Below are 19,456 nucleotides of genomic sequence, written 5' to 3' on the forward strand. Positions count from 1 at the left end.
AGCGTTTCTTTTTTGTTCAATGACTTAATGAGGAATACAAAATACTTAATAAAATTTGAAAATTTGCTTACCAGTTGATTAATCAAACAAAACAACACAACAATAATGAGTAGAACAACAACAACGACAACAACAAGTGCAAACAAACAACAAAAATGAAAAGCAAACAAATAAATATTTGTCGCTCTCTCTGTGTGCTGGTTTCCCTTTGGCCAGTCTAAAACTAGTTCTAAATATGAAAGCAAACAGCAACAGACAGTGCGGAACATGATGAGCAGGCCAGGGCAAAGGCAAACTACGCGAGAAAGTGTGGCATATTTTTGGGCGCAAGCGAAAACTCAGTTGTTTCTCTCAATGGGATTTGCATTGGCATCGTCTGGGGCGCTGCCACTGCCACTGCCATTCAGCTGCTGTATGATGGAGCGCACGCTGCTGGTCAGCGGCAGTTGGGCTTTGGGTGTGGCTGTTGCTGTTGCTGCACTCTCCACACTGTGGCTTGTTTTCATTAGCCCACTGGACATTGCATCCCACTGTCGTATGGTTTCGCGATCCAGCTCATTCGATTTGTGCGACAAATTGGAGGCAGTGTCCTCGCGCAGCACCTCGTACACATCGGAATCGTTGTGCTGCTGGGTGGACTGCGACAGCTGCACATAGACATCATGCTCATCGCTGGCGGAGTGTTGTGTCCTCTGCTGTGGCTTCTGGCTGTCGTTCACATAAGTCACCTCGCGACTCAGCTTGGACTTGGGACCGGCGGCTGTGATCCTGTCGAGATCATCCAAGGAGCGCGCATGACGCTGCGAGACGCGTCGCAGACTCTCACGCCAGAGTGTGTCCTCCTCCCAGAGCAGTTCGCCACCTAGAACTGAGAGTTGATTGCCATTATTGCAGGGAGTTCTCGGACTTCCAGCTCCAGCTCCAGCTGCTGCTGCTGCTGCTCCCACACCAGGAATGTTAGCGCCATCAGCCAAGAGGCTACCACCAATCGTTTTACGCGCGAGATTTGTGTTTTTAGTAGTTGTGGTGATAAATGAATGTTCAGGGTTTAGTTGATGGCTCTGACTGCCACTCGGGCTGCCGCTCTCTGGCTGCTGCTCCTCTGACCCCAGCAGCTGCCTGTTGTTGAGTTTCAGCTGCGCCTGTCCCGCCTTCATGTTCTTATTGCTGCTGTAGCTGAGCTTCTCGTTGTTCGCCTTCACGCAGTACAGATTCTTGCTATCGATGGCCTGATCCTTGTCCACCAGTGCATCCACATTGAACTGATGCCGATCGATGGGGTTGTGTATGTGCGCAATGTTCTGCCCATGGGCGTGTACCTCCCGCTGATTGTTCAGCGGCAACGTGGCCGGCAGCTCCGAGTAGTAGTAGGGCGCGGACTGTGTCGAGATGTTGCTGTTGTTCCGGCTGTGCAGAGGTGTGAGGTAAGCTGCCGCTGCCGCTGCTGCTGCCGCTGCTGCTGCCACAGCTGCCCCACCCTCGCCCAGCTGCTGTATGGAGTCCGTGGAGGAGAGGAAGTGAATGTTGCCATAGAAATGCTGCTCCCCGTCGCCATCGTCCGCATTGCGGAATGTCTTTGGTGGCTTGATGAGATTCGTTGGAATATCCGCACCAGCCGCAGCATTTGCATCGTTCAGCAGCTGGCTGGTGGGCGTGGCATGGCTGTGGCTAGTGGGCGTGGCATGACTCGTGTGCTGATAAGGCAGCAGATCCCTGCCCTGCAGGTGACTCAAGTACGTGTCCAGCTCGTGGCTGCTGAGCGTCTCCTCGAACTGTTCGCTCAGCGATTCAATTTCGCTGATGGACTCCTGGGACAGTGGCCGCCGGGAACGCTGTCGATCCAGCTCAGAGTCCGACCTCTGCCTAAACTCCACGGAGGACTCATTCTCGCTGCTGTCTCCCACGTACCGCAGCGGCAGGGAGTTGTTGCTGGGACAGCGTGCCTGCTGCCCGCGCTTGCGGTACAGCTCCAGGTCCGAGGAGGTCCTCGACGAACTGTTGTCCGTCTGGCAGCTATAGTTCGAGTCGGACAGCGTCCGTGCATGATGTTGCTTCAGCAGCACTGTGGGCGTGCCAGTGCCTTTGGTGGCCAGGTGTTGGGCCCTCGCCTTGGCAAAGTGATCGGGCAGCGAGAGGCGACTGCACTTGAGGGTCGTGCTGGGATCCACCTTGGACAGATTGAGGGACGTGTTGCTGGCATGCAGCTTGGGCAGCTTGGGCAGCTGCTCGTAGGACAGATTCACCTTGCTGTCCCGCCGCTTCACCGTGTCGTAGTGCTCCGAGGAGAATATCTCCTCCGTCTTGAGCTCCTCCATGGGCGGCGGGGAGTCTGGAATGGGCGGTGGAGGCAGTATCTCACTATCCGAGCTCTCCGCATAGTTGTTCAGCGGCGTGGAGGCGCCCAGGTAATAGGACGCGGGCCTGAACGTATCCGACAGGCTGAAACGTGAGCGGGAGCGCAGCTTCTTGGCCTCCAGCTGCTGCCGGCTGCTCTCATCATCCGCATCCGAGCTGTCGCTGCCCAAAGCCAGCGCACTCTTGGCTGGCTTGAGTATGTCCGGCATGTCCTTGCCCTGCCGCTTCTTGGACTTTTTCTTCAACGTCTCCGAGCCACACTTCTTGCCCTTTTTGAGAGTAGAACGTCCAGAGGAGCAGTGCGCCTCCTCGGCAGCGGCGGCAGCTGCTGCCTTGACCCCCGCCAGCTCCATGTACACAGGCTCCGCTTTGATTATTTTACTCGAACTGGAGCTGGCAATGCACATGATCTCGTAGTTGTTTCTGCCATCCTCGTCCTGCATGCCCTTGGTCATTTCCACATAGTGATTCTCCTCCTCCACCTCCATGTAGCTGTCGTGCGTGGCCACCAGGCTGAGGGTGCCCGGCTGACCCAGTTCGACCTTCTTGGGCGTCATGGGCAGATAGTGACTCTCGTCGAACTGCTGATCCGTGGGCGTAATGGGCTCATTGACATAAAGCTGCTGCAGCTCCTTATCAGTGGGTAGGTCGGGGTAGGAGTGCTGCTCATCCTTCTCCTCATCGTCCTGTGCCAAGGCCTCGTCAATATCATCATCTGTGTACTCCTCACAGGCGGTGCTCTCATCCTCATCATCATCCTCATCCTCATCCTCATCCTGTGGCAATACTGCTGCATCCTCATCCGACTGTATTGAGTCCCTCAATCGTGCTGTTGCAGCATCATCATCATCGTCTGCCTGTCCAAGTGGTGGCCTGCTTTCTGCCGTTGGCGTTAAATCGTTCTCGTCCTGCTGCAGCTCCTGCTCCTGCCTTTGTGTGGCTGCCTCTTGTTGCTGCTCCTTAAACAGCTTTAGCTGCATCAACATGGGTGTCTCCTCGGGATCATTAATCGCCATACTGGACTGTGCCTGTGCCTGTGCCTGTGCCCGTGCCTGTGCCTGTGCCTCTCCTCCTGCCTCTGCCTGGCCTGAGCTCTGCTGTTTTGGCTTGCCAAATTCCATGTTTTCATAGTTGCCGCTGCTGACCAGCTTATTGTTGTATACGGGCACATAATTGGCATTCTGCGGCGACTTGGGTGCTGTTTTCTTTGGCAAAATGGGCACAGGCTGCTCCCCATCCTCAACCATGTCCGCCGCTGGCAATTGCAATTTCAGTTTTGGCCTCTCCTCGGGCCGTTTTGGCTGCACCTGAATAATGGGCCTGCTGCTGGCCTCGTGCACTTTTAGTATCGGTTTTAGTTGGAATTTTGTATTGATTGTTGGTGTTGTTGGTGTAACTGTTGTTGTTGTTGTATTTTCTGCTGTTGGTGTTAAATTGTTGCTACTGCCAAGTCTTTCTATTGTTTCTAATGCTACATTATTGCTTGCTGTTGTTGTTGTTGTTGTTGTTGTTGTTGTTGTAGTGTTTCCTGTCATTGTTGTTGTTGTTTTTTCATTATTAATTGTTGTTGTTTCTGTTGTAGACCTTCCTGCCGCGCCACCATGATACCCTGTATCATCCACAGTCCCATCTGCGTTTGTGTTTTGTTTTTTTTTTTTATCGTGCGTTTTTTTATGTTTTTTTTACATTTTTTTTACATTTACATTAATTGAAGAATTGTGTTTTTGTTGGTGTTTGTTTAAAGAGAGCCAAAATGAACGGTATACACAACGAAAATATTTTTATATTTTTTGTTTTTTTTTTTTTTGTTTTTTTTTTTTGGTATGTGGAAAAAGAAGAAATATAAAACAAATATTTTTATATTTTGCTTGGTAATTAAATTCAATCAAATGGGTGTTCGATTGCGCTATGATCCCAGATTGAGTTTTGAGTTTGAGTTTTTTTATTTATATTTTTATTTTTTTGTTTGTATTTTTTTGTTTGGGGGTTTTAGTGCGAAGTTTACAGCGGCATTTAGTAGTAGAAACACCAAGCACCCAGTCGTCCGAACGAAGATGAAAATGAAATTAACTACGCCAGAATTGTGGAATGTGTGTAAATATTTTGTTTTAGTTTTTTTTTTTTAACCATTTCAAAGCCCATGAAAGTAATACAAATAAAAAGGAAACATAAACAGAAAGTTGATTGCTTTAAAGAGACAGAGAGAGGGAGAGAGCGAGACAGAGACAGAGACTACATGGATATATTTTTTGTATGGATTATATTCCGTTTTCCATTTCCATTTCCATTTCCATTTGGTTGTTGTTGTTGTTGAGAGAATGAAAATAAAATAGAGTTTGAAGCTCCGTGGGGCCGTTGCCTGCTTTTGGGCTTCAATTATTTAATTATCAACGCATTTTTTGTGTGTGTAAGTTTCTCTAGTGTGTGTGTGGGTGTGTGTGTGGGTGTGTGGGTGTGTGTTGTGTGCTGTGTATTTGTGTGCGCACGGCAGGAAGGTTTCTTTCTTATTCTTTTTCTGGTTGTTTGATTGCTTGCCAATTAATTCTATTTAATAAAATGGTAAAAAATGCAGCAAAACAAATTGGGTCCCAACAACTTAAAAGCTCACAAATAATTACTGGTTAAAGCTTCTGGCTGGCGCAGGATAAATTAGCATTGGAAATGGTAAAGGAAAGCTTATTTATGTATAATAGGTTAATGGGGGAAAAGGATTGTTTGGGAAAGGTGCGGGAAAACGCTGGCAGCAAAAGCAGAAAGCAAACTAGCAGGACTTGCGGTACTCTCAGTTTTAGTAGCAGTCTTAAAGCTCGAAATAGAATGGGAACACAGCGAGTGTAAGCCCACAACTTAGCAAAAGTACACGGACAACATGCAGCTAAGTGAAAGCAAAGCAAAAGCGCAAATAAAAGTAAAAGTAAAGAATGCAGCACGCGGTTAGCAAAGAGCAAATAAAGATACAGAGCTACAGATGTACAGCTACAGATATATGTTTTATAGATACAGAGACAGATACAGATACAGATACAGATACAGTTACAGTTACAGCTATAGATACACAGGGACAGACAGAGTGAAAGCAAAGCAAAAACAATGGGGGGGAAATACTGGTGTAATGGATGGGCCTTAGACTCACCTTCATCATCCGACGAGTAGCTGGCGTAGACTCCAGCAGGTCCCACATTTGCCTGCGTCTCCGAGCGGGAACGCTGTATGCCCGCAACGACGGGAGTCGCCGCGCTCACATGGATTGCCGGCTTGCCCGACTGGGGGGCATAGCGTGCACCACTGGCCACTGCCGTGGAGGAGAGCAGAATGTTTGGATTGCTGCCCAGCTTGGACATGGCGGACATGTTGCTGCCGCCCTGCTGCACGCCCTTGCGGGTGAGCGGCGACTGCAGCATGCGCTGCTTCCACTCCAGCAGCCGCTTCATGGACTCCTCCCGCTTGCGCTCCCCATCCTGGGCATGCTGCGGCGAGGGCACGGCGCCGGAGGTGGGCGATGTTGTGGTTGAGTTGCCCGCAGAATAGTCATCGTCCATGCCGCCGCTGCGCTTGGGCAGCCGGGCACTGGCCGAGCGCAGGAATTGCTCGTTCTTGCAGATGATCTCCTGCGTGGACATCGAGGGCGGGAAAATGGAGCCCGGATGCACATTGAGTGGCGGCAGATCCTCCGAATGTTGCTGCTGCAGCTGGTGCTGATGCTGATGCTGGTGCTGGTGCTGCTGTGCAGAGGCGGAACGTGCCACGGAACCGCAGCCCGCACCCTGGCTGGCCGAGCGACTCATGCGTGGCATGCTGCTGGCAACGCCACCCTGGGCCTGTGCCTCGGCCAGCAGTTCCTGCCGCTTGTACGCTCGCTCGTAGGGATTCTCGTAGCCAATGGTGTTCACGCCGGAGCCAAAGTCCCCGCCAGCGGTGCGGTAGCTGCCCGCCTGCTGTGGCTGTGCCGCTCCAGCGCCTCCGCCGCTCTGCAGATAGAGCGCACTCTTGCGCATCTTCTCCGCATAGCTGGCCTCCGAGTAGTAGAAGCTGTCCGGTGTGCGATTAATGTCCAAGCTGGACTTGGGTCGCGGCGCACGTCCGCTCTCGTGTTTGCTCTGGGCCACCGCTGCGGCAGCCTCAGCTGCAGCGGCCTCGGCACGCGCCTCGTACTCCAGAAAGTCCGCCGAATGGGGACGCACAATGGCCGCTGCGGAGCGGGCACGCAGGTCCATGGTATTGATTAGCTGATCAGCATGGGCCTGGAAGGAGTAAGGGAAAAGGGTTATGTAATGGCAGGGCAGTTTTTGCATTTTAAACAGGCTTCGAGGGAGTGCTTGGCAGGCACCACAAATCATGCACGCGACTCATTTCCTGGCCCGTCTCTTGGCTTGGTCTTTGCACTGACCTGACCCACAAAAGCAGCTGCTCAAGCTGCTACGCCTGCCTCATAAAGTTGCAGCAATTTAGCCACCCACTGACACACTAAAGGTCCAATTAAAGCGTCCAAGGAGGCCAGCCAGCAAAGTGCTCAAGAGGCGTCTGAGTGGGTGGCTTGAAACTGAAAGTTTCAACAATGTGCGGCAGCTGCACTTCAGGCAGATGGACCTGAAATACCTTTCAGGCACAGATCCGCGGCAACCAGGCAGCTCCACATAATCAGAATTTCTTCCTGCACCGAGCAAGGGCACATAAAAGTGAAAATCCAGCTACGTGCCTGAGGTGGCATGCCGGGAAAAACTTTCGAACTAGGTCAGGGGAGGAGAGCTCCATTCATTTGCTGCAATCAGACAAACATCAAGGAGCATCGCAAATGATTTGATGGGTTGACCTTCGCGCTCTAAAGTTTCGAATTGCTGCCACGGATATCAAGTGGCAACTTTGATTGCCTTTCGTGCACTTACCTCCAAGTGATTGGGCGTGTAGCGCTGGGGCATGGCTGGCAAATGTTTGCTGCCATCGTAGCTGGGCGGACTGAGTGGCCGCCGGTAGCTGGCCGCCTCCTGCAGCAGCGCCTCCTGTGCGGACATGGGCACGGCTCCTGCCACGACTCCTCCCAGCTGCGACATGTTGTAGATGTCCTCATAGTCCGCGGCAGCGGCTGCCGCAGCAAACAGACGCTGCTGCTTGGATCTGCCATAAGCATCCGGAGTGCGTCGCTCAGCTTGGAGCAGCTGCTGCTGGGTGGGATAGCCACCACCGCTGGCGGACCGCTGCTGTATCAGCTTTGCCATGTACATCTCTCGCTCGCCGTAGATCTCCTCGGCGGCACGCTGCTGCTGCAGCCGCACAATCTGCTCCTCCATGTCCAGCTGCTGCTGCTGGAACTGCGCCTCCAGATGATCCAAATTGTACTGCTGCTGTGCCTGCTGCAGCTGCAGGGCGGATGAAACGTGTCCTGTTCGTGTGTCATAGATGGCATGATGCTGCTGCGGCTGAGACTGCTGCTGCTGAGATCTTTGCTGCTGCTGCTGCTGCTGGTAAAGCTGCTGCGTGGGCGACATCAAGCGGCGACTAGATTGCGACTGCGACTGCGACTGTTGCTGTTGCTGCTGCGGCTGTTCGTTGTGCTCCGGCGACGGGGAGGAGTACCCACCATCATTGGTGCGCCGCGGCTTGGGCGGCGCATTGGCATACAACGGCTGACCGCCTCCTCCTCCCGTGCTGCCTGCATTGTCCGACGATGGCGTTGGCTGTCCCTTGCTGGGCTGCGACTGCAGCGTGTGTATGCCCGAGTCCGAGTTCTCGCCACTGTGATTCAGCGAAGAGCTCACACTCGGCTCGGACTCACCGCTGCTGGGCGCCTGCATCAGACTGGCCGCCGCCAGAGCCCTCACCCACTGCATCATGGCATCGGCACTCTCCGCCGCCAGCCAGTAGGTGCGCATATTCTGGTGCTCGCACTTGAAGGCAAACTTGCGGTAGATCTTGTCCTCCGGCAGGCAGGCAGACACCCGATACGACGGCAGCAGCACAGAGCCCAGCAGCTTCTCCTCCTCGGGTCCCTTGTAGTAGTACATGCAGTACTCGGCGAGGACAAACCAACGCTTGCGCCACACCTTGAGGCCATCGGAGCCCTGCTTGTGCAGCCACCCAGACAGGGTGACGGGCGTGGTGGGTGGCCGCTTGGTAATGGGCGACTTGAGTGCCTGAATGGAGCCGGCGCTCTTCTTGCGATCGAGTGGCGCATGGGTGGGACTCTTGGTGGATGCGGACGAGGACTCCTCGGAGCTGGGCGTTGCCTTGGGCTTCACTGTGGAGATTTGCGTCTGGCACGCTTGATTCACGACATGTCCTGGATGATTCTGTTGAATGTAGACGGTGCCATGCTCGCTGCCAGGGGTTTGCAGATCTGCTTTATGGCGATGTTGCTGTTGCAGTTGCAGCTGCTGTTGTTGCAACTGCTGCTGCTGATGTGCATAGAGCTGCTCCTGGTAATGCTTCGGCATGGGTGGTTGTTGTTGCTGCTGCTGCTGCTGCAACTTCAACGGTCCCTGCGTCGTCTGATATTGATTCGGCAGATTCAGCGTGGAGGGTGGCGCTCGCTGCTGCTGTTGCAACAATTGTTGCTGCTGCTGTTGCTGTTGCTGCTGCTGCTGCTGCTGCTGTGTCATTGTCGTCATGTTGGACACCATGCTGGGTGACTGACTCATGTGATAGTGGCCCGTTGGTGGATTAATTGCCTGCCGCATGGCAAATGTACGCTGCTGCTGATGCGCCGCCTCGTTCTGGGTGGCCAACTGGGCGTGCATCTTGGCCTGGTGCAGCTGCTGGTATTGCGCCTGCAGCGCCGATATGGGATTGTGGCCGGCCATCGCATTGCTGGCCTGCAGTCGACCCGCTGCCGCCAGGTAGGTGCGCTCCGTGGGCGACTGGTAGATCTGCTCCCCCGTGCCGCCGCTGCTCGTGTATGACTGATGATAGGGCGAACTGTGGGAGCTGCTCGAAGTGCCGCCGCCGTGGCCGCCGTGCTTCAGCAGACTGTGGTGCTTCGACTGCGGCTGCAGCTCTATCGGTGAGAGCGGCCCACCGCCGCTGGAGCTGGTGGCCGTGGGAGATTGCTGATACAGCGCCTGGTGGTACAGTGCCGCCGGCGAGTGTGTGGCCGTGCGGTAGTCCACGAGATTCGTTTGATACGCCAGCGGCAGCTTCTTCTGCTGCTGCGCCAGCACGGCTGCCTCCTGCAGCTGCTGCAACTTCTTGGCGTCCATGGTGCCGGCCGTGAACAGCGGTGGCGCCTCCAACCTGCAATGAAACGAAAAGAAAAACGTTCAAAACTCTGCATGTGTGTGTGTGTGTGTGGACTTAATTTGAATTCGTGGCCAAGCGGATGGTGCTCGTAATTGGCCGTAATTGATGAACACGCCTGACCTTGCCGCAGTTATCTCTGTGGAAGGGGAAAAATACTCACCAATCCCACAGCTGATAAATGCAGCCAAACATATTTTAGCTGCTTTTTTTTCTCCCCTCTGCGTTTTTGTATTAATACAATTAATAATTTAATTGGCTTTATTCCAGCTCTCGTTTCGCATCGATTGATTTTTTGCACTAATTTCTCATTTCCTCTCTTCCGTTTTTCACCGTTTGTTTCAATTCTAATGATGAGCTTTGATTTTATTATTTGATTGCGCGCAAAAACTCAATTAAAAGCTTTTGTTCCCCCCACTCTTTCACTGTTACTTTTTTTTGTTGGTTCTCTTTGTGCTATGTGTGTGAGGGGGGTGAACCGATCCCGTTTGCTTTGGTTTTTGTGTGGGGACACTGCAAAAAAGTGCGACTGCAGCCGTCGAACTGTGAATGTCTCTGTCTCTTTTCATTGACCAAAAACACCGCAGATTTAGATGTCGCGAATAAGAGAAGAAACGGTTAACAGACAGCAAGAGAAAAGTAGCGGAGAGAGCGCGCTGAGCGGAGAGAGCAAGAGAACCGTTGAGAAGGGAACGGCAAGCAGATCCACAGAAACGGAGAGAGCCGCAGCGAAAAGGAAACACACAAAAAAGAACCGCAAAGAGGCAGACAATTTTAAATTTAACTCAATTAAATATCAGCTTTACATATGCAATTGGGTATTCGATAAACCGACCATACGCATGTCTCTCACCTCTCCTTAATCCAAAATAAATCATTTGCAAGGCGTCAATTATTTCGCATTGAAAATATATTCCCATTAATATCGTACACGAATTCAGTTTTAATGCCATTATGAAACCCCGAAAGGGGAGAGAGGAGCGTCGGCCTAGGATGTGCTCGTAACACGCCATAATTGCGTTATCGAATGCCAGTTTTAATGAAATTTAACGTTGACTGTTGTGAAATTAATATGCGGATAGCTCTGCAGCTGCAAATGGAGCAACGCAGGAGAATCCATTGACCAAATGAATTATAGATTTTCCCCCCGGGCACACAGGAACACACATGTGTGTGTGAGTGGGAGAGCGTGCAGAATGATAAAGGGGAATCGGCAAGGGGCCTGTGCTCTCCTGTCAATCCTTGTGCCAAAGCATATTCCTTACAACGACAACAATCCAACCAGCTTGGCACCAGCAACAACGACTACGACAACGACGACGTTTGTGCATTAAAAGCAAAATCCTGTAGAAAATGTAGCACAATAAATAAGCAATTGATCCCTCTCTCTCTCTCTCCATCACACAGCGTTAACAGAGGAGCAGTTACTGTTTTCTTTTGCTCTAACGACATATACATACACACATACACATGCATACATGTTCGTGTGTGTCTGGACTTTATCGACGGCTTAGCTTAAAGGGGCGGAGACCCAGGGCTAGTCCATTTCACGGTACAATCAACTTTGACCAAACAATTTTATAATTGCCTGCCAGCCTTACGTACGTACCACAATTTGTATGGCTTTCAATTAACGCATCAGCATGGCCAAAAGCGCAAAAAGGTTGAAAGAAAGCTGGCAGTCTAGCAAGGAGACGTGGCCAGGAGCCAGCAGCAGAACGTACAATAAAATATTTGCCATCGGAGTAACAATACGAAAATCAATACCGATTAAGCGACAAGCACAAGCCAGGGAGTCGACTCTGCCACAGGACTCCTTCAATGGCAGGAGAATGCCTTTGGCTTTGGCTTTGGCTCTGGCTTGGCTCTGGTTTTTTATTTATTTATGCTGACTGAGAGCTGTGGGTTGTGGGTTGTGGGGCGTTCTTGTAGCTTGATGTTGCAACATTTGGTGGGTCGCCTGCCCACCCACACTGCTGTCAGACGCCGCCGCTAATGTGAGTATGAAAAATTACCACACAAAAATATTTTATGCACACAACAAGCCAAAAGGGAGATGGAAGGGAGATGAGTCCCGAACGAGAATGTGCCAAAAAAAAAATATTATGTGCATATAAATGGGGACACACATACCATAGTGAATGATTACAGTGAAAGAATGATGTACATACATTTATGTACATACATTTATGTACAAATGTATGTAAATATGTATGCTTGGCTGGCACACAGCCAGCCCCAAACTATGATGACTGGCAGGGGCCTAGTTTGGGGCCGGGAAATCATGCTGATGGCGATAATGATGTTATTTATATAACAAATTATAATAGAGCCGATTAGAGGTCAGCTCACTCTCTCCCTTCACCCCCTCACCATCTCTCTTTCCCACTCCCTCTATCTGTTTCTGTGTTTACATTACAACTGCGCTCAGCATGCAGCATTTTCGCTTTTGTTTTCGATTGTTTTGGGTGTGGGGGGAGCTCTGGACTCAATTTCAAATATTTGAAAGCTGTCCGAAATATGGAAATGATAATGACGCGTAAACTAGTTGGTCGGATTTGATTCACTGAATGGCATTTACTGATTGGCAGATGGAACACAATTTCCATAATACCGCGCAAACGCAAAGAAGTTGGTTCGTTGGTTGGGGCAGGCAGTGAATTCCATTAATGTTTGATAGCCCTGTCATATCTATAATTAAATTTTCAGGTCATGTCGCATCAAAAAGGGTTCAAACTGTCCAAAGTCTCGCGGTTAAGGGAATTATTGCCAGTCTTTGGTTGTATTTTTGTGCGCGTTTGGGGCTTTAATTGCAACAGACTCTCTCCAGACCAGCATTTGTGGGTGTTTGATAATGGAAATGTGTATGGGGTATTGGACACACCTGCCAGCCCTAGCCGCGAACTGACCGCAATGACGTCATTACGAATGGCGGCAAGTGCCACTCAGGGCCAAAGAGGGCAGACTACCAGCCACTCAACGAGTCATTTCAGTTGGGAAAGGCTGGCACAGAGGCCCAGCAACTGGCCAACTTAATTAGTATTGAGACCCGCAACAGGACGCTCGCTCTCTCTCCTTCTCTACTTGGACTCTCCTTGGACTGTTGTAATACATTAAGTGCAATTATAAATACTCATCAAGCGAAGAATCCAAGTAGTTTAAGCGCCAGCCCAAGAAGTGGGACAATAAATAATGCGAGAAAAGTACAGCAGCGGCAGCGGATGGGAGAGGGACAGCAGCGAAAATCAATAAACAGGAAAAGCAAAAGCAGAGCCAGAGGCAGAGCTAGCAGCAGAATCAGCGGCAGAGGCAGAGCTAGCAGCAGAATCCCAAGCAAAAGAAGAAGCAAAAGAGAGAGACGGGCAGGCAACAAAAGCAACCGAAGAAGACAGCAAATATTTGAAGGCATTGCTGAAAGTGTGACAAAGTTGGGGAATGGTGAAAAGTGGCCCAGGAACAAACACACACAGAAAGAGGAAGCGAGGCAGAGCGAGGGAGAGACAACTACAAAGCGACTGAGAAATAAGTTCTCGTAGTTTTTTCAGACATTTTCTTTCGAGCCCCTTCGGGGTATTTGGCACATCATGACCTTGCCAGTGCTTTTTTTTTTTTTTGATGAGTTGTCAATGGCCAAAGGAGTGGCATCCGGCAGCCCTCAGATAAGTATTTGGGCCAAAAGTGTTGCATAATATTTGCCCTGGCCCCAGGCAGCAAATAGCCAGAGACAAGAATTTGTGGGGCTATATATTTCACTCTCATTTATTGCATTGTGTAATTTGCATTAAGTTTGCAAAAACAATTGAAAGCAATTCAATTCGAATCAATCATTAAATTGAGTGCAAAATGCCGGGTGCCAGAGCGCAGTGGGGGAGGAGGCAGTGGTATAATATTTAATCGCATTCGATCAGGAATCTGCTTTTTGCGGTGCGTTATTTGATGCTGGCCATGGCCAGCATTCGTTTGCTAACTTTTGTTCAATCTGCCACCTGCCAACCGCGGAAACTGCATTAAGTTGATCAAAGTTTGGCCCAAAATCGAGCATTTTGTTTAAATAACATTTATGGCCAGCAGCAGCAGCAGCAGCAGCAAAAGCAATTCAAACTTGCCAAACACTTGAATTTGCCAGACGTACGCTCCTCGAAGAAAACAACAGGCGATGGGTTGACGGGTTGAAGGTTCCAACATTCCCTTCACCTCTCCGCCACTCCGGCACTGCGCTCTCAGCCGAAACGGGAAAACAACAAACCAAAACATGCCGAGAAGGAGGTCCCTGACAACAAAGCATAAATATTCATGGGAATAGTTAGAATGAAAGGGGAGCGGCAGAAGGAGAGGGATGCCCATGGACAGATGCCTCAATAGAGCATGTGCACATCCATACATATGTACATACATATATGTATGAGTAAATGTAGTTAGCATTTGTGTCCCATCTGTATGTATCTGCGTCAACTGAACAGCCCAGAATGACACTTGATGATGAAGATTTTGTTGCTTTCACTTTTGCCAGTGCCCCTTTGCACGTTCCCTCAACCCGTTCCCCTTTGCCCGATCACCGTTGCTTGTGCTCTCTGCCCGTTCCTCGCTCACCGTTCCACGCTCCCTGTACTGCTTGCTGTTGTTGTCCTTGTCTTGATTGGCATAGACGGCAAACGAGAGAGTATAGAGACATGCATGCATCATGGTAGATAGTGGTGTGTGGGTTATGTTGGGACAATACTTTTTTTTTTTATCTTCCTCCATTCGGGTGTCAAGCGCCTGGGCACGTGCTGCGGCGACAGGCGACACAAAAGGAGCAACGAGAGAAGCAAATGGGAGGAGCACAGAGAGTATCAAATGGATGGAGAGGTGTCAATGCAGCTGGCAGCCAAAATGGCAAACAGCAGCAGCAGCTGTCAGGCAGGTGGCTCCTCCATTAGGCACACTCTCGGGTGATTATCATAGGCATACCTCGGCGGCAGACGCACAAAATTGAGTAAGCCCGAGATGAAGCCAAAGTTCAGCATTAGAGAGGGAGCCAAGAAGGCTAGGAGAGCGAGAGGAGAGCTGACTAAGTCGTTGTCGTTCGTGGAAAATGTCATCAAGCCATCCAGCAGGAGGTTGCCTTGGTTCCGTGCCAACCAGCCAGCGGAGGATCTGCCTAGGCATTCGCTAATGCTCGCCTTCATTGGCGCCTGGCAAAAGCTAAAAAATTCAAATCAAGGCAAGGACAGACACGCAGGAACACACACGGGCACACGGGCAAAGAGTTTATCAGGGAAACATGAGTGATGGCAATGGCGGCTGTCATTCATCTTGCATACTAATTTAAAATACTTTTGCACGCGCAGGAGCGGCAGCCTTCAGCAAGGACGGCAACACACACACACCATACACAAACACACATGCGGTGCTGTTACCCATTTCCGCTTCTGGCAGCAGCACAAAAGCCACTCCAAGCCCGGCATATCGTCAGCCCGTCAGCCCGCCTTTGCAGCATGCCTTCAGGATGTGTGCCATGTTTGTGGCCCCCGCACGTTCCACATCGCTCTCGCTCTCTCTCGCTCTGTCCCTATCCCACTTCGTTCCCTCTCTATATCTTCCTTATTTTCTACCACTCCCCCAATCTCTGGCTGTGTGGAAACAAAGGCAAGCAAAAATATTTTTGCCGTTTTTAGTTGTCGCAAAAGTTTGTGCTGTGTTTGTGTTCCTTTGGCTGTATCTCCGTGTGTGGGAGTGGTACTAGACATGTGTGTATGTGTGTGTGTGTGTGTGTGTGTTCAAGAGCTTTTGTTTATTGTGTATTTGTTTGGCATTTTGCTTGCTGTCCGAAAAAGTACGAGAGCCAACAAGAGAACGCTGTCCCCAATAAATGGGCACAAAGCATATCGAATACCAGTGGGAGCGGCGGGTGGCAGTGGGGGGATTACAATTTTCTATTATTGTTTAACGCTTTTTTTCTAATCCAAAATTACATGCTCAATCCACGTTAATGAAGTGTGGGGTACAGCCAAGAGCTGTTGGAAATTCAAGTGGGGAAAGGACAGGCATAAAACACTTTTCTAGCCCTTCAGCTGTGGCCTCCCCTGCACAGTCCTGCACAGTCCTGCACAGTCCTGCCCTGTTCTGCCCTGTCCTGCCTTCTGGCATTTTTGTTTTTATTTGTTTTGTGTGTGTTTCCTGCCGTTGTTTTTGTTGCTTCCCTTTCTTTTTTGGGGTTCTTGGCTGCCTGTAGGGGACGTCGTCCATTCATTTCATTCCCTTCCATTGTATATAAATGCAAATTGTTATTGATTATGCTACACATAAAACTATAAAAGACACACCAACTGTCACACACATTCGCAATGCTCCTGGCCATGCCCCTGCCCATTCCCTTGAAGTGTCTTCGATTTTGTTGTGCCTCGGGGCAGGGTTGTGGCGTTCTTTGCTCTGTGCCATAATAAATTTTGAACATTTTGCTAGTTTTGACCCAGAACCCTTGGTGTGTGGGCAACAAATTCAATAAGAAGCAAACACAAACTGACAGTCAAGACGAAACTATTTTCATTTGCACGCCAGTTTAGAGGCAGTAAACTGAAATATTACACAGCCAGAACTCGTGCCCATAAATTCATTTTGCAATGCACTTTGACTGCTTGACTTTACGCTCAAGCGAAGACGAAGCCGAAAGTTGAGAGCAGCCCCCCCCCCCCACTGGGAGGAAGTAACCCAGGGTCATATATTATACAAGAGACAGAGAGGGGAGAGTGAGCGGGAAGAGGTGGAAAGTACGTAGAAAAGAGCTGGCTAGCATCGACAGCAGGCGCCTGTCATGCAGAGTTTTGGCAAACAGTTTGCTTGCGGCTCTGCGAAAACTCAAACAGTTTAGCACAAAACTTTTCCCACTGACATAAGTTGCCGCTCAGGCACAAGGGGGGGCCTCTCTACTCGCTACTCTTTCCCGATCTGTGACGCAGGAGACATAATGACTTTTGTAATTACAAACCCGAAGCAGCACTCCCCTTGCTGGCTGCTGCTGCTGCAATTACCTGCTGCTGAATCGGCGGCTGTCCAACTTTTAATTGCTGATGCATGCAAAATCTCAAATCAGCGAAATTCGATGCACTACAAACCGCAAAAGCAGAAAGCACGCAGCAAATTAAGTGCTAGCTGCAAAGGGGTTTGAGTTTGGGTCTATAGTGGATTTATATATGGCAGAAGTAGGTTGCGGCATGACATCCCTGAGTGGCAGCTGATTGCTGCGTTTCGTGCACTTTACTTGACGCGTGCGAAATCTAATTTTACATTTTAACGCAGAAGAGCAGAGGAAAATTGCAAAATGCAAAAATTGTTTAGTCTGCTCTTCGTTGCTGCCACAAAATTAGGCAATGCCATTACGAAAATTATGAAAATTATGAAAATTGAAATGGCAAAAGCATGTGAAAAAGTGGAAAGGCAAGAGACAGACTGTGGAAATAGTTAACTTTTCAACGTGCATTTATACAGCTCATAAATCATGAAGGCAGGAAGTCCCTGGCCATTTCTTGGCCCTAGATTATGGCAGCTAGAAACAGATAAAGTGAGCTCCAAATTGATTATAAATATTGCCAAAACAGCTGCCCTTTTCTCTACCCTAAGAAACTTCCCTAAAAACATAAATTAAAAGCCAAAGCTCACAAAAGTTTCGTAACTTTTGAGGCCAGCGCACAGGTGGACACTGGCAAAAGTTTCGTGAAAACTTCATAAAACCCGCAAACGAGTGACCACAAAGACCAAAAGCCGATTCAGTTTCAGCTGCTGCTGCTGCTGCTGCTGCTGCTGCTGCTGCATCGGGAGCAGTTGGGGGGGCTTGGGGATAATATTTCCATTTCCATTTCGAATGGTGCACATTCGTAGCGGGAGTTTAATTAAATAAACCGTAGTCAACCGCTGGGTCAGGCTTTTCATTCAATTTGCCATCGAAGCCAGCCACACGGCCACACAGCGATTGGCAGTGGCATTGCCGCTGGCCCCGGAGCTTGCCCCGGCCACACACAACTTTTACGAGCGCCAATTAGTCGAATTAATGCTTAAATTTGATTTGTATTAAGCGCTCGAACACTAGCCCCAATGGCTGGACAAACCAGGGGAACAAGCATACATCCTGCCACAGTGTCCTTGCTGCCATGTTGTTGTGCAAGATACATTTTTATTTTAAAATAACTTATTCAGCAGTTGGGAAGGCGACAAGTGGGGGCGGGTGCCTGTGAGTTATTCGCTTAGGAGAGGAGCCGCTGCCAAAGATGGGAAAACTTGGCAACAATTTGGAGCTGCCTTTTGTCCCTCTGCAGGTGCTGCCTTTGTGGCGAGAGAGATAGCAGCACTCGTGTGTGTGTGTGGCAAGATGAAAAAGTGTTACTTTGTGTCAAAAGGAAAAGGCGGCGCAAAAAAAGAAACAGAACTCCAGTGTCTGTGCCCAGTGGACGTTGAAAACGTGGCAGCTAAAGGTGGACACGGCACAGGCACTGGCACTGGCACTGGCTCTAGCTGTGGGCTCGGGCCACACATCGAACGACGAAGAGGAGCTCCGACCACTGCTGAGTCTTCGGCTGTTGCCTGGCTGGCTCCGTTTTCCTGGCACATAATCATTTACATAATATACGTGAGCAGCACAATCAGCACAGGCACAGGCACTGGCCCTGGCACAGGCACTGGCAGAGGAACGACCAAAGCAAAGCCAGGATAATTTCACTCTCACACAGAACGCGCTTTTTGCTTTTTGCTTTTTGTCGATTTTCTTTTTTAGTTGCTTTCTTTTTTGTGTGTGTGTATTTTTCGAGAGGAATATTGTTTCGTTTATGTAACCGTCGGTACGGCGCTCACATTTTCTAATTCATTTTACTTTTAGGATTTCGCGTGGCTCTGCCAATCCTCCTCCTCTTTCTCCTCCGTCGCTGCCCCCCCTGCTTCTTGCGTTGCCAACTGAGCGACGAGCGAGCGCGCGCCTAGCCAACGTTCCGTTCTGCCGCGTTCCGTTTCTGGTCGAGTTCGCGGAGGGACTGCTGCAAAAACGTTTCGCCAGGACACAGACAGAGCGAGCGAGAGCGAGAGCGAGCGAGTGCTGAGTGAAAGCTGCACTTCGGACGAAAGCTCTGCGAAAGCTGCGCGGGTTGCCTGAAGAGTTGGCCGCACACGTAACAGCCAAGGAGCTGCCTCAGCTAGGAGCTCTGTGGAGCTTTCCTTTTTAATTTAAAATGTTCCCTTGGTAAATTTCACTCAAGCTCCGCGCTGGCAGCTTTTATTTCTAATTTAGTCAAAGCAACTAAGTAAAATGTAACGCCAGCAGCAGCATAAACATGAATTATGAGCACAGATTTGCGCACAAAGTCTCAACAAAAATGAAGCTTGAGGCGGACTCGTGGCGAGGTCATACAAATTGGTGTTAATATCAATAATCTAAGCCCTAACCAGCACTCCTGCCCCCACTCGTGCTCTGCTGTCTGTTGCTGTCTGCTTTAATTAACATCGAAGCGCATGCGAGGCCAATTAACCGAAAACCCAACTCATACCCCATACCCCATAGCCCATGGCCCTAGACGGGCTAATAACTCACCTTTAGTAGGGGGTTAGCTGGTGTCTGTGTGTGTGTGTGTGTGTCAGCCAATCAGTTGCTTGGCACAGTCATCATCGAGAACTGCAAAGAGAGAGAGAGAGAGGGAGAGAGAAGAGAGAGATTCATTAGCATGCAGCCAGTGGAGAGTTGGAAGGGGAGCAGCTAACAACTGGCAGAAGAAATCGTGTAAAAAACGCATATGTCAATTAAAAGCCTATAACAAAGCAACGACAAACAAGAAACACGACTGACTGCACGTTGCATACAACACGAAGCACAAATCAGCTTTTGGGGCAACACAAATCGTTGCACGCAAAATGC

At 49.9% G+C, this 19,456-nt stretch overlaps 1 protein-coding gene across 9 annotated transcripts in view; it reads right to left on the reverse strand.

The window, feature by feature from the left end:
* Positions 1 to 19,456, reverse strand: part of LOC117583838 — a 43,668-nt gene that overhangs the window by 8,629 nt on the left and 15,583 nt on the right. For 5 of the 9 annotated variants that reach the window (XM_034272447.1, XM_034272442.1, XM_034272441.1 and 2 more), the window contains exons 1-3: positions 9,746 to 9,905; positions 7,239 to 9,579; positions 5,489 to 6,596 (exon numbers count right to left, since the gene is read on the reverse strand). In XM_034272447.1, the coding sequence (XP_034128338.1) occupies positions 5,489 to 6,596; positions 7,239 to 9,579; positions 9,746 to 9,777 (3,481 nt within the window). In that variant the 5' untranslated portion in view covers positions 9,778 to 9,905. Of the gene's footprint in view, positions 1 to 352; positions 3,383 to 3,439; positions 3,986 to 5,488; positions 6,597 to 7,238; positions 9,580 to 9,745; positions 9,930 to 18,424; positions 18,553 to 19,135; positions 19,217 to 19,456 lie in introns of those variants that run through there. The other 4 variants (XM_034272444.1, XM_034272446.1, XM_034272449.1 and 1 more) reach the window with 3 other exon arrangements.

This window comes from Drosophila guanche, unplaced genomic scaffold, assembly GCF_900245975.1.
Source record: "Drosophila guanche unplaced genomic scaffold, DGUA_6, whole genome shotgun sequence".
Lineage (NCBI taxonomy): Eukaryota > Metazoa > Arthropoda > Insecta > Diptera > Drosophilidae > Drosophila > Drosophila guanche.